This window comes from Fistularia commersonii, chromosome 10 (genome assembly GCF_037954325.1).
Source record: "Fistularia commersonii isolate RoL2024-O1a breed Wild chromosome 10, RoL_Fcom_v1.0, whole genome shotgun sequence".
NCBI classification, from domain to species: domain Eukaryota; kingdom Metazoa; phylum Chordata; class Actinopteri; order Syngnathiformes; family Fistulariidae; genus Fistularia; species Fistularia commersonii.
The window spans coordinates 12,698,702-12,713,927 of NC_141293.1; the positions used below are offsets into that span (position 1 = coordinate 12,698,702).

Below are 15,226 nucleotides of genomic sequence, written 5' to 3' on the forward strand. Positions count from 1 at the left end.
CTGAGCGCGCCAAGTAGGTCATTGAGAACGCAAAACCTGTATCAAATAGCATTTGCTGTTTATTTCTAGCTCCTTTTTTTTCAAATGCGTTTATTCAATTTTTTATTAAAAAATAAAAAAGGCTATTTGATATTTACAGCTCGGCTCCGGGTTCAGAAGGATTTCATTCTCATTAGTCACTTTCTTGCCTCTTGCAGGCTTCGACAAATGATTCACAGAACATTCAACATCCGGAATCACACAGAGGTCAAACTGATTAAAATAAATATACAATCACTGTAATTCCTTTTTGCGCTCAGAGGCATTAATGACCAGGTTGTTTTTGACGGGAGAGCTTCAGATGTGAGTCCTGCTGACTCATACACTCAGACGTGGCGACACACTGCCATCCTCTGGCAGTGGAAACGCTGATATCAAATATGAATTCAAAGGTGAATAAAAGTCATTTAAGCTTGAGGAGGACTTGTGAGCAAAGCGGCGCTCTTTTGTAATTCTACGCAAATTTTCCACTTTTTTTTCACGGTTATTTATGAATCTGTTTACTTGTGATTCTGAAATTTCATTTTATTTAATATTATTTTGTTATGTTATTTTTCATGGTTAAGGCCACTGCATCTCTGAGGTTATAAATTCTGCTCTATTTTTGAGAGTACTAGACCTTTTTCTTCATTTTTGGGTTTGATCAACTGTCAATAATCTTAATTTGTTTTTCTGAGGAAGCCAAATGAGGTCAAGTATGATTGGATGTTTGACCACTTGCAGCTATGCCTATTTTATTTAGATATAAAACACTTATTTAGGTAGTGTTTTCCTGTTTCTCCAGAGTCCACATCTTGTTTGTGCCCTCTTGACTCTCGCCATGCGTTTACCGTTCCCAGAAAATACATTTTCCACCACTGACAGTCTATTTTTAGTCCCCTTAATGGAATTCTAAGGGACATTTCTGCCTGATTAAGGGTGACAAATGTGCGGCTTGTGCAAAAAAATCCCCCACATTCAGAACTTCTATCTGCTTTCTGTCAGCTGATTTTCCACTGAGGAAGTTCAACACCCTGTCCACATGGACGGCACTAGGTTTGCCTATACTTTTCCAGTCTGTGACATCAGGACGCCTAAGCGGTGTGCGAAATCTGCAATTTAAGATGATATCTACAATTTATTGTCTTGACAATGAACATTTCTTGATCAATTTTGAGGCCTGTGATAGTGGAAACTTCAGTATCTATATTTTGCTGTCATACAGTGTTCTTGAAGTGTGATCTGGAATCAGACGTAAGGTTAAAATTCAAAAAAAGATTTTTTTTTTTACATGTTAAAAAAAAAAAAAAATGTTAAAAAACAGCTGTCTCTCCCTGACTGGGCTGCATACCAGCACACTCTCGCTGGCTAAGTGTGTGTGTCCACCGGCCGACGCAACGGTCCATTTGGGGAGATCTAATTACATTTTATGGTACTTTGCGTACACACTAATCTGTAACTGGCCTACATGTCAAGTAGCACAGAGAGGGACTATGGGTAAGCCCAGGGAATGAATTTTTAATCACAAATTAAAAAAAAGAAAAACACATCACATGAAACCTCGAACAGGAAAGGCCTATTCTTGTATCTGAATGTTGACTTATATCTGAGTTAGTGGGGAGAGGAAGTGGCACTGCATCATCATTGTAAGAAAGAATGAGTTTGTGCACAGTTTTGGGGCAGTTGTGCTAAAAAAAATTTAAAAAAATTAAAATAAAGCACAAATACATTCATTGCAATGAATTACATTCCCTTGGAGTAACCCCTCTTACACGTCTGACATCGAATTAGCATTTTTCTGGATCTCCAGGAAGTAGCACTCCAATGAAAATAAATGCTATTTTATTTTATCCTAAAGTAAGGGCAAAAGAATTTCACACATAACTACTCAAGCAGTTGATCGTTAATTAAAAAAAAAAAAAAAACGAAGACAAAACATTGTGTTTCCTCACACTCCTGTGTGGAAAATACTGTGCACAGCTCGTGAAAAAGCCTCATTGTGAATTCATCAAATGTATTCATCATACAGTAATGTGATTACTGGAAGTAATTAGATTACACCCCGGCAACGTGACAATGTAAGGGAGAAACTTTAAAGAGATGTTTGTGCCGTGACGCCAATGTGACACTAAAGATGGTGGACGTGGATAAAGTGTGTGTGTGTGTGTGTGTCGTGCGTTTCCACTGGGCCGTCCAATGAGAAAAGGAGGGGGGCGTAACCGTCGACAGCCGCCGGGAGGAACCATAACAAACCAGCAGCGAGAGAAACGAACGGCCAGACGAAGGGAACGCGATAATAACAATAATAAAATCAATAATTTTAAAAAAGGAACAGCAAAGGTAAGACGTGAAAACATGGAGGTTTGCGGCCTCACGCCTGCGGTGGCGCTCTCACGCAACGGGCCGGATTACTGATGATCGACGTACTCGGATATTTTTTTTGCGCGCTTTCTGTTGACGATCGCCACATCGACGATATTTAAAGAAAGATAGAGAACAAAAACAAAACGGATTTTGGATCAACCGGTGAGAGGAGGGAGGGGAGGGTTGTACGGTTCGTCCCGGTACGTCGTGTTCCCGGCCCTAGCCCCGAATAGCATGGCGGCCCAGCTTGTGTGTGTGTGTGTGTGTGTGTGTGTGTGTGTGTGTGTGTGTGTGTGTGTGTGTGTGTGTGTGTGTGTCGGACGGGGGACGGAATCCAGGGTAGAAATTAAACAAAAACAAAAAAAGTGTCGCCGGATGTCGCCAGGAGTGTGTACACCTGCTAGGCCTGTGCGGGATTAACACCCCCCGCACAGCGATGCGTACAAGTACACGGTGTTAGTACTGCGTTTGGGCAGGTATGAGTAAGCAGACTGGTTTCCGAGACTAGTGTGTTTTTTTCCTGGGCGGGGGTCGCAGTGCGGCGTGAACCCCCCCGCCCCCCCCCCCAAACCGCATGTTGGTGCACACACACACACACACACACAGTACTTCTGTACGTCGTGCTGCTTTGCAGTAACGTGCGTCACGTGATCTGCGTGTGTTGCACTTCTTTTACTTGTCAACAAGCATTAATCCGTATTGTGTTTTATTTTTAATTATTGCGCTATTTAATTCCACAAGTCGTCCTCCGAATTTATTTGTAATCTTCATTTTTTAGCAATTTTTCTTACCTATTTTCAAGGTGGCTTGCTAGTTCTATATGTATTTATATATGTATTTTTAGGAAGTTTCTGTCTGGCCTTGCTGAGAATGATATGGAATCCTATAAAAATGACTTAAGTGACATATTTGCTACATTAATCATGAAAAGTGATGATTGAGTGATTAAATTGTGAATTAAAGATAAAAGCATGTTATACAGATGCAGTCACACAAAATCATAATAATACACAGCATAATAATACGGATCGTAAACAACTTAAAATGGTTGTTTCCTAAGTAGTTTGTACCAGAGCCTCATCTAATGCCCTGGCATCATATTCATTGTCTTCATTCTTTAGCTATTTTCTTTACTATTTTCAAGGTGGTGATATCTTGCTAGTTTTATATGTATGAATTTATGTATTTATTTGTAGAGAGCTTCTGGCTGGCCCTGTTGAGGATAAAGTGGAGTCCTCTAAAAATACCTAGAAGTAACATATTTGCTACATTAATCATAATTAGTGATGATTTTAAAGTGATAATGCATTTAAATAGTCACTTAAAGATGAGATCACGTTGTCCAGACAGTCACACAAAAATAATAATAACAATACACAGAGTAATAGTGTATAGATTACTTATGTATATATGTATAGTGTATAGATTTTAAGTAACCTGGAATAGTTGCAGCTGTGCAAAAAAAAAAAAGTTCAGATCAATAAAACACACACACAAAAATAATAATTTCCTCAGTAGTTTGCACCAGAGTCTCATCTCATGTCGTGGCAGCGTATTAAGTCGAAAACATGAACGGTTAAGAGTGCTATGACCAGGACAGAACAGCAGGAGTCGATTCCAGCGAGACTCTCTGGAGTCTGCCTGAACTGAATTTTGACTTGCGTGGCTTGCAGTCAAAAGCCGGGACATCCTGCCGCGCCGTCGCCCTCACGCCATCTTTTGTGTCGTTAGCAGACAGCCGCAGCCATGGGCAAGTCCCAGTCACACATCACCAAGCAGAAAGACGACAGCCAGGATGCTCTGACGACCACGGAGTACGGAGACGGCCAGACGGAAGAGGAAGCTAAAAACGGGGATGTTTCTCGGTTCCCCTATGTGGAGTTCACCGGACGGGACAGCGTGACGTGCCCAACATGCCAAGGCACTGGGCGAATCCCCCGAGGTATCATCCTCTGACCGCTGCCTGCTTTGTCAATGTCGAACTACGCAATTGAACTGTTTTTTTTTTTTGATGTTTTGATAATTCGAATTCAAGTTTCAGAAAACGTGGGAAAATGCCACGTGAAAACTGTTTATATATCTGAAGTCAAGAGAGCATTTACAGAAAAACAGGAATTTCTCCAAAAGAGGAAAAAAAAAAAAGTGCCTTCTTACGACCTTCGGATGCACAAGCAACATGCCAAAAGTTGGCTGTGAATCAGCTATAAATCAGCAAAAGATCCACGTTACCATAAAAAAATAAATCAAGGATAAAAGTACAAATATATATGAATTAAACAGAATTCATTTGTGTCTATTTTTTGGTTTGCAATTCTTTCTGATTAAAAAATAGTCAGATCCATGACTTTTTAAAGTAAACAACTTTAAAAATGAGGCTCAGTCTGAAAATATTTCTAAATCAATTGTCATCTCAGTCTCTAGGCAGAAGCTTGTTTCCAAGACACAATGAAAAGATTACCTTGCATAAATAAATCCATAAATCATATTAGTTAAACAAGTGATGTTGACACACACACCACCAACATTTACGATCCTTGCAAGTACATGCGTTTATTCTAGATACCATTAATATGTCCGTCCCTGCTTCAAATGATTTTAAACACCCACATCTGGATTCAGTCACTTGCTGTGTGTGTGTGTATCTAAAAAACTAAAACATATCCGTTGTTTTGCCTGTGCACCGTCTCACCCTCATTAATTTTCAATGATTAATCAGCCAAATATTTTGGTAGATTTTGCAAAAAGGATGGAAATGGCTGTAGTGAACACCTTTTTCCAGAAAAAAACAGGACCATAGAGTAACTTATAAGAGCAGAGGTAGGAGCACGCAGGTAGACTACATTTTGTATAGACGAGGTAATCTGAAAGACATCAGTGACTGCAAAGAGGTAGGCGAGAGTGTAGCCAGACAGCATAGGATGGTGGTTTTCAGGATGACAAGGAAGATCAAGAGGACAAAGGCAGAGCAGAGGTGTATCATCGGGAAGGAAAGTAGATAAGGAGACTTTGTGGTGGAATGAGGAAGTGCAGGAGTGTATACAGAGAAAGCGGTTAGCAAAGAAGAACTGGGATACTGAGAGGACTGAAGAGAACAGATAGGAGTTCAGGGAGATACAACAGAAGGTAAAGATAGAGGTAGTAGAGGCAAAACAAAGGGCGTACGATGACTTGTATGCTCGGTTGGATAGTAAGGAGGGTCAGAATGATCTATACGGGTTGTCGAAAGAGAGATAATGATGGAAAGGATGTACAACAGGTCCGGGTGATTAAGGATAGAGAGGGAAGTGTATTGACAGATGCTAGAAGAGTGATGGGAAGATGGAAAGAGTAATTTGAAGAGCTGATGAATGTGGAAAATGAAAGGGGCAAGGGTAGAGGACGTGACTATTGTAGACCATAAAGTATCACAAATTAGTAAAAGTGAAGTGAGGAACGCATTGAAGAGGATGAAGAGTGGAAAAGCAGTTGGTCCTGATAATATTCCCGTAGAGGTGTGGAAGTGTCTAGGAGAGGGAGCGGTAGATTTTCTGACTATTATTCTACAGGATTTTAGAAATCTTGAAAGATCTAAAAAGATGATGTTGAGGTTCTCTTTGGGAGTGACCAGGATGGATAGGATCAGGAATGAGTCTATCAGAGGAACAGCACATGGTAGATGTTTTGGAAAGAAGGTCAGAGAAGCCGCACTGAGATGGTTCAGTCATGTACAGAGGAGGAATAGAGAATATATTGGAGGATGGATGCTGGAATTGGAGCTGCCAGGCAAGAGGTCTGGAGGAAGACCAAAGAGAAGATTTATGGATGTAGTGAGAGAGGATATGAAGGTTGTTGGTGTGAGAGAGGAGGATACAGAGAATGGGGTTAGATGGAGAAGGTTGATTCGCTGTGGCGACCCCGTAAGGGAAAAGCCGAAAGAAGATTTAGCCAAATATTTTAGGATTGTTTGTATTGTTGAGGTATTTGAAGTATATAAAATATGAAATAACGCAGTCCAAACTTTAGTTTTCCTCTTTGTTTTCTCATCAAGCATCTGTTCCCATATTTGCTTGTCTTTGTGCACAAGGTCAGCACGCACAATCATGAATATTAAAAACGTGTCCCCCTACTGGTGAAAGCTACGCACACACATGACAGTGGATCACACAAGCATAGCTCGTGATTTATTCAAAGTACATAATAGCATATGAGAGATGTGTTTCAATTGTGACTGTTGATATGAGTATAAAAAAAGTTTGAAGCTAAAAAAAAAAAAGTTGCCAGCTAACAGAAAGTATAGATGCACATGTATCTCTAAAATAGCAAACAACTGTTGGTAAACAACAGAATGATTACTGCTGTGCACAAGTCTTCGAAGAAATACAACCATTAATGTGTTGTTTTAGAAAAGGTGAAAACTAGCGTAAAATAGGAAACAATAATGTTTGACAATTGGAAAAAAAAATTTAAAGAAGCAAACAAAGAAAATCACCAGCCCACACACACAAAAGAATCTAAACTGTGAGCATATTAAGGGGCATTATCCAAGTATTTCGAAAAATGTAAAAGAAAACCAAACAGTCAGAATGTAATATGCTACATTATTAAAAAAAAAAAAAAAAGATTAAACCACTCATTTTGCTAAGGAAAAGCTAAATCAATCTTTCCTCTGAGAGGCGACGTGAATGTGGGGAAAGCTCAAAATGCAAAAATGATCAACAATGGTTGTTTTTTTTTTCACCATGAGCAAAAATCAGCGTTCTGACTGGAGGCCCCGACTCCTCCGGCAGTTACACCGTTCTTCTCCGTTATCTGCAGGTCAGGAGAATCAGCTGGTGGCTCTGATTCCGTACAGTGACCAGAGACTGAGGCCCAGCAGGACGTAAGTCTTCAATCAGCACATAAAAATCTGGACCTACTCACAAGTGGTCGCACAGCATCACGGGAGTCCTTTCTGTCTTTGCAGAAAGCTGTACGTCACATTGTCGGTGTCTCTCTGCCTGCTGCTGTCCTGCCTGGCCGTCTTCTTCCTGTTCCCGCGCTCCATTGACGTCTCTTACGTGGGAGTGAAGTCGGCCTACGTCTCTTCTGACACCGAAAAACGAACCATCTATCTCAACATCACAGTAAGACAGGAGCTTATCTCCCTTCGACTGACTCCAAGTTGTATGCTCAGGTTCTCAAACACAACGTGTTCATGGTCATTTGGAGGCCATGAACCAGAGGTGCCAAACTCATTTTGGTCCAGGGGCCACATACGGCCTAATTGGATGTCAAGGGGGCCGGACCGGTAAAGTCATGGCCTAAAAGTAACACTAAGTCCGATTTTTTCCTTTAAGTGTAAAGGAGGTAAATGGGTAAATAATAAAATCTTTATATGTAATCAACTGTTACTCTAAAAATTACATCACGAATTAATATATTAAAAAAGAATTGATGAAATTACACCCTAAAAATACTGTTGAGGTAAAAGAAAAAATCTTGTCATTGTGGGGAACGTTTGCCCCTAGAATTTATTCGAAAATTGACTGTTAGCATGTATAAGAAGAGTTATAATGTTAACAAGGCTAATGGTGGCTATTCTAGTTATGAAATCAATCTTTTTAAATTTGCCCATTTTTTTTTGCTATCGTTTGTGTTTTTTATAGAAATAAAAAAAGATCATTTTAACAGTGTCACTGACTTTTTTTCATCAAATAATCATTTTGTTTTCAAAATTTGAAGCAAACAATACATTGCAAAGTTGCTTTTTCATTTTTTCCTTGCTGTTTTTTTAATTTTATTTTGAAACCCACCGTATAAAACCTCCCACATATATACATATCTGCACGAACACAAAAATTTGATTTCAGGCAGGAGGCCACAAAATATTGTTCTGAGTGCTGCGAGTCTGAGACCCCTGCCGTAAACTATTAAGTGCATAATAGTTGTTAACCAAAGGACAAGATGTAGAGTACTTGGCAGAAATCAGACTGACATTGCAATCCGGTGCTGGATTTAAACCCAACAAGACTTCTATATCGAAAACGTCATTATCTGTGGCGAGTGACATCATCAGCATCGTCATTATAACATGTGGGCAGCAGCTGCCGTCATTATCCTAATAGCTGAAGCCTATGTTCAGATTAATTAATGTCCAGAAAATGTTTTTTTTAAGCTGGATTATCAGGTTGATTTGTAATAAACTGATACGTCAAAAGATGACTCAAATCAGCTGATCTGTCTTGCTCTCCCTAGAATTGTACTCCTCACTGAATGAATCTGGGTTTCTCTGCCTGACTTGCACTTGGTTCTCTCTCATCCAGAGCACCCTGAACATCACCAACAACAACTACTATGCCATTTCCGTGACCAACATCACGTCCCAGGTGCAAGTCTCCAAGACGGTGATCGGCAAGGCCAAGTTCAGCAACAGCACAGTGATCATCCCGCTGGACGAAAAGCAGGTGGGTCGGGCTCCCGCGCCGCTCTAACGTCCCTGCGTTGGGATTTCTCTGACTCTGTCCTTCCCCTCCAGATCGACTATATGGTCCCCACTACGATCGCTGACGAGATGAGCTACATGTTGTGAGTATCTCATTGAAAGTTCACCTCCAACGCGTGGATCGCTATCCGCTTCTAATTTGAAATCTTTTCTTTGCGCACAGCGACTACTGCACCCTGCCGACCATCAAGGTGCACAACATCGTTCTCTCTATGCAGTGAGTACCGTGGCTTCCTCCCGCACACGCATGACAATCGTTCGCCGCAATCGATCTTGTCCCCCCCCCCCCCATCAACGCTCTCCTCCACACTGGCATCGTTTCACCGACATTTAGCGATGCGCTGCCCAGAATCAAACCGCCTGCTGCTGCAAACCAACTGTTCTCCTCCACTGGAGACACACACGGGCTTTTGTGAGCGCCCTCGCACAAATGCTGGAATTTAGTCCGATTATATATTTTCTAATCAAACAAAGGCACCACAGTCGCAGTAAGTGTTCCCACTGGTGTTTTTGGCGAGCGTACCAACATACCCCATGCCTTTGTATAGACAATGGGGGAAGTTGGAAAAAAATGTCCTGGAAATTGTTTAACCCACAATCTTGAATTAACAAAACCTAACAGCAAGCATGTTTTCTTCAAAAATTGGATATGACAGACAGCCAAACAATTAGGGAAGAAATTAATTCTAAATAAGTAGAAAATGACATCAAAATGTCATGACAATTAGCATGACTGTAGCTAAATTACTAGTATTCTAATATGGAATAGCTAATTCCCCCCAAATTGTCCAAACTCTCTGATCATATAGCAAAGAACTGCCATAAAAAATGTATTACTAAGTGAACTATCCTTGTCTGGATGAAGATGTTAAAATTGTGTGTCAAAGTACCTGAGTCGTTCCAACCTGATATAAAAAAAAAAATTAAAAGTTATTAAAACCATGCCTTGGAACTTTTAGAAATCAGAAAATGAACAGAAATGCGCAGAATAATTTTCTTTTTTCCTAAATTACACTAAAACAAGCAAAAGATAACACAAAAAGTTGGTTGAAAAATGAAAGGGCAATTTTGTAGTGAATAACTGTAGAAAAAAAAGTTCATTAAAGCAAGTTTGTTCAACATTTTGCCAAGAAATTAAAAAAGGAAACCTGGACAGGAACGAATGAGTAAATCATTCTCCGTTTTAATTTTTGAATTGAGCGAAAGAAATAAAAGCAAAATTGACACTGATTTCTTTTTTAGACCGCATATTGATCCATATCTGGATATTACAATTTTGTGTTTAGTATTAAATAAAAAATTCAATGTTAAGTACCTTTCCCAGCATTCATTTGAATTGCAAATGGCGAACTCGTACAAAAAATAAAATCCAAAAAGTCAGCCACTGTCACACGAAAAGGAAAAAAAAAAAAAAAAAAAAAAAAAGGATTCGTGGACAATCATGATTTTATTCATGGAAGTAAGTACAGTAAGCCTCGTCCTGCTGAGTTAGCAGGTGGCCACTCCCGAGAGCGCTTTTTAGGGTTTTCTGTCAGACCTTGGCTTGACATATTTAACTAGACAACGTGTTTGTTACCGTGGTAACAGCCATTTAGCTCAGAAATCCAATTATGCAGTTTTTCCGGGGTTGTGTTGGCAGTTAGTCACACTGAGTGGTGCTGATACAGCCGAGTGTTACACGGCCGAGGGAAGAGCGCCTGGCCTGTCTCTCCATCATGTCATGCTGTCATGCCTTATCTCTGCCCCCCCCGGCCACAGCCCAGACACACTGTGGTGCTTTCAATTAACTTCCAACCTCCTCTTTCTCCTCGCTCACAGTGGAGCAACACAACTGATCAAACTGCTACGGGGAAACTCGGCCGCCCAGAACTTGTGCGTGCACGAGTTTCTGGTGTCCGGCTAAATGGAGGAAAAAAAAAAAAAAAGCCCCGCCTGCCTGTTCCGTGTCGGGGGAAGGCTTGCCTTGTAAAACCCCCGTTACATTTCAATGTCAACAAAGGGGGACCATAATGTTGCACACGTCCGGGGATCTTGATTTGCAGGTTGAACCGGAATCACATCCTTGAAAATTCCAGGATCCTTATCACCTTAAGGCTGTCGCAAGGTTTAGGAGCGCAGACTGCTGAACCCAGTAAAGTATTAACAAAAAAAACCGTCACAGAAACACAGCCATTGAAGTTTTGCTTAAAGTCAGAGCTGATGGAAATCAAGTTTGCACAATGAGAAAGTACTTTATGTCGCGTGGCTTGTCGCCATGTTCACAGCCGCGATGGATCGTTACAGGCGAAAGGATTTGCACGTCACTGTACGGTGTCATAAAGATACTTTTTCTGCAGCATTAAGGAACTTCTTGAAAACATAATGCTAGTATTTTTCAATAGAGACCAAACGTGAATCCGTCAAACTGTGAAACAAGTAGAACAATAACATGTACCAAGTGTGGACCAAAGTACCATCGTCAATCAAATCCAGCACACATCACATTTAAAACCTTCTATGTAGTTTCTCCAGCATATCCTTGTTGATATGCTGGATTTTTTTATATAAATTACAGAAGACCAATGCTTTGGGTGATGAAGTGTGTCATGTCGTTGATGAGGAATTCTCATGAAGCTCAGTTAACTCATTTACTAACAAGCTGCGCGGTCTATTAATGTTTAAGCGTTCTCCCAAAGCTTCGCCTTCTTGGTACAGCAGCGGCTGAACGCAGTGGCAGGGAACATGAAGCTGCCGGAAAACCGTGACATGAGGCTGATAACGGAGAGGACAAACCGCTCGCTGTCTCTCCAGTTACCAGACAGACGACCCCTCCCCCCATTTCCGCGCCTACTTTTGGCTGCGGAGGTTTCTATTCACTTTACCACCTGACTGTCCTGTTGCGCCCGAGTGCCAGTCTAATGGCAGCATAAACCGCCCCCTCGCCCGCAGCTCGATCTGCCTGACTATGCAAAGTCTGGTTTGGTTTTTCGAAAGCACTTGACTTAAACGGCCGGTTCGTTCCTTTAATAAGAGTTTTCTGCATGAAGGGACTTCAATTAGGCCCTTCTTTACAAGACTATTAGAGAGCGTTTAAGGCACTCTTATGGAACCAAATCGACAGCTTAAGAGTGTAAAATCATAATTCAAGAAGGATAAAGCTGTATTTAAAAAAAATAAAAAACTATTTAGGAAACCAGTCCAGGGGGTAAAATGGCAGTAGTTTCCTGTTAAAATCACAATGAGAAATAAAATACCACAATTAAAAACCCTCCTTTTTCGCCCCTTTCTCACGAGTTTTAGGTGGTTGTTTGTTTGTAGGTCATGTCTTTCTCATCTTTGACTATGAAGAGCTCGTCATAAGCTGATCGATGAGCATATTTCGATTGAAGTCGGGTAATATTCAAAGAACGTACGTTGTATGTTGCCCGGCGGTCATCGTTAGCCTGATGGTCCGATCTCAGAAAGTAGTATTTTGCTGAACACGCCATCCGTGAGTCTCACCTGGGGTTCCCCTCTGTGTCTTCCAGGGTGACGGTGACGGCGTCGTACTTCGGCCACACGGAGCAGGTGTCCCAGGAGATCTTCCTGTACGTGGACTGTGGCGGGAACACCACCTCCTCGCATGGACACTTGCAGGTCTACCAGTAAGACAGGCAAAGCAATGCAGGCATTGAAAACGGCTGCTGGCGGTGGGCCGACGCCACCGAGAAACCACAGAAATCTTTGCCCTGTGCCATTGTTTACCAGGCCAAAACCACTTCCTTCAAGGATGCGCGGGGCCAAAATCTCATTGCAACCTCCAAAATGATCTCTAGCTCCGTGTAAAACAACTGGAAAACCTTCCAATAGAGAATTCAGGAGATTTTTCCAGGAGATTAACAGCCGGAGCAGGTAGATGACCGTAAAATGTATTTTTGGTTGGGAGTAAAAATGATGTTTGAGTTCCACTTTAAATATTTCAGCTTTTTTTCTTCTGAAGGAAAATACACCATGTGAGCCACAGGGAGACGACCACTGAGCTGGGGTGCGTGGAGGGTTTTAACAGGGTCAATTCCGATATGTATTACAGAATAATATCAAACTAAGATCTTAATAGGTCTTCGGTTTTGAAAACTCACAAAGTTCCTCATAATTTCCCCAAATTATTTCCAGGTTAATTTTTTTTTTTTGTGGGGGAGGTAGGGGGGGGGACTTTTCTGTCAAATTTTAAGTTAAGAACTTTATTATTTATTTTCAGAATCACCTCAATTGGCCAAGCACGTTCACTTGTACAAGGAGTTTGGCTAAACAAGAAAGATCGGGCAAATGAGCATTATACATATTCTTAATGTCATACATTATAAATATTTTCAAAGTTCTTTGTTGCCAGTTTATAGGGAATTCAGGTAAAGTTAAACTGCAGACCAGCAAAGCAACAAAGAGATACCTCTTGCACCCTCTTGCATTCATGAGGGTCAAATTTCGATAGAATAAATGCAGCAATTCATTTTTATATTTTTGGAGCACAATATAAATTTAGCCCTGGTGTTCTGTGGCACCCCAAGCTGCATAGGTCGATACTTCCGACAAAAGGTCGTTTTATCGATAAAGTGGAACAAAATGGAGAAAAAAGGCCCATGGTAACATCTTTGTGAAAACAAGGGCAGATGTTTGTTTTTTTGTTTTTTTTTTTCCCCTTCCCCATTGTGCAGTGTTTTCTTATTCATCAACACAGGACACGCTTGTTGTATCCGCTGAAGAAATGTTAATTTAGCCATTTAATTAGGTGGAAGTTAGGTTAGGTTTCTATCAGCTGACTAAATGACTAACCGCTACAGCTCCTAAACTTGATCGGTACATTTTTTAACCTTTTCTTGCCCTCTTTTCATTCCTTTGCAAAGCCTTGATGTTACGCTGTTCTTTGGGGCTCTTTGTGGTAAAACAGAGGCGGTTTATTGTCTCCAGTCATTCACATTTGCAGTTCAGGTGACGGCACGTGGGTCTCGCTCAGCTGGAGCAAATTAGATTACTGTGAAAAGTTATAAGTATCCTTTGATATGTTCTAATAGTTGATTTTGCTTTTTCCCCACCGAGGTGAAATAAATTGTAAAAGGGATTGTTTTAGTTCCAGTATTTCGCAAATGTGTTCTTGTTGTGCTGTTGTCATTAACACCTTTGCATCATGAGTTGTCGGATATTCTAGAAGTGTTCTGAGCTCGTATGGTGACATTTCGCCCTCGGTTTGAATTTGAAAGGCGTCAGCTACTCTTTAACTGGACTATCATGACATTCTGAATTTAATTTTTTTTTCCAGTTTGCAAGCTCCAAAAAGCATCTGTCTCTTTATTGTGACAGAACCATTTGCACAGAAGTCACTGTATTCAAATCTTTTTCCCGGTTGATATTTGATGGCAGTGTAGACATGTATGTATCTGTCATCTATTCAGTAATTTGAGTTTTTTTTTTCCATGCATGAAGCTGGAAATAAAATTCATGATTTATTTTGAAAGTCTGTGTTTCTTATTGAGCCTGTAATGGCATCTATGAACACCAGGGGACGCTGACAACTTTGCTAATCCACAACATCTTTCACATCTGAGATCACCAGGTATCCTAACAAATGATGCAGTGTTTAACACTGCAACATTGAACATTGTGGAAAAGAGAATTAAAAATCAGATGAAAAGTCCATACAATCACACTAGTCAATTCATCATGGACATTTTCTTTAGTGTAATTTCTACTTAAACAATGCAAATGTGAAGTTGACCAGAATGCAACTTTCAAATGTCTTATTTTGGTGAACATTGTGGACAACCTGTGGCGTAGAGGAGAAACCGAGCCGCAAGTTTGAAGTAATGGCCAAAGAGGTCTCTCTTCCACCGCTCGGGGGGCAATAAACAAAGTGATTTTCTATTAAGAGTTTTTGCTTTCTAATGTTGAGATATGGATTTACAAACCCATGATACCAACTCATTTAGGGCTTGATCAATAGAAGACAACATCTACTGAGGGCTATAGTTGAAAAGCCAACTCCCACGGTCAAGCCAACTTTAACATTTAATTTTCAGGAAACCCTATACCTGGCCTCTGACGTCTGCACTCCAGAGGACGGGTTGATCTCTCCTGTGCATCGTAGTATTTCCACATCTGTTAGAGTCGTTGGAACAGCGCCTCACTTCCTCCATGGGATGCAGGTCAGCAGTTTGGACCGGAGCGACACAAGGAGTACATTAGACAGAAACACACACACAAGCAGAGAGTCAGCCATTATTACCCTGACTGTTTCTAAGAAAAACAAACACTAAATCGATTGAAAATAAAATCTGCTGCTTCCAATGGATTAATTAAGCTAAGTTTGACCCTGAAATATCATCTGTCATCTTCTGGCTGTAAAGGGAGCAAAGGTTGATTCTTATTTCAGAC

The 15,226-nt window shown here is 40.7% G+C and overlaps 1 protein-coding gene across 2 annotated transcripts; it reads left to right on the forward strand.

Moving 5' to 3' along the window:
- The first annotated feature begins 2,205 nt into the window (after positions 1-2,205).
- On the forward strand, positions 2,206-14,309 carry tmem106ba (transmembrane protein 106Ba). Of its 2 annotated transcripts, none has more exons than XM_086153799.1 (8): positions 2,206-2,358; positions 4,117-4,324; positions 7,177-7,240; positions 7,325-7,484; positions 8,664-8,804; positions 8,876-8,925; positions 9,006-9,059; positions 12,349-14,309. In XM_086153799.1, the coding sequence occupies exons 1-8, from the start codon at positions 2,215-2,217 to the stop codon at positions 12,467-12,469; spliced, it is 942 nt and encodes a 313-aa protein (XP_086009925.1). In that variant the 5' UTR covers positions 2,206-2,214; the 3' UTR covers positions 12,470-14,309. The 2 variants fall into 2 exon arrangements, with proteins under 2 accessions (XP_086009925.1, XP_086009924.1); XM_086153798.1 differs by having other exon boundaries at positions 2,215-2,358; positions 4,114-4,324.
- The last annotated feature ends 917 nt before the right edge of the window (positions 14,310-15,226 follow it).

What these genes read in the sequence shown, in the direction of transcription:
- tmem106ba (XM_086153798.1), top strand. Translation starts at nt 2,215, where the DNA reads ATGAGAAAAGGAGGGGGGCGTAACCGTCGACAGCCGCCGGGAGGAACC. An exon ending in AGACTGAGGCCCAGCAGGAC is followed by an intron (nt 7,241 to 7,324) that starts GTAAGTCTTCAA and finishes CTGTCTTTGCAG; the next exon opens with AAAGCTGTACGTCACATTGT. An exon ending in AACATCGTTCTCTCTATGCA is followed by an intron (nt 9,060 to 12,348) that starts GTGAGTACCGTG and finishes TGTGTCTTCCAG; the next exon opens with GGTGACGGTGACGGCGTCGT.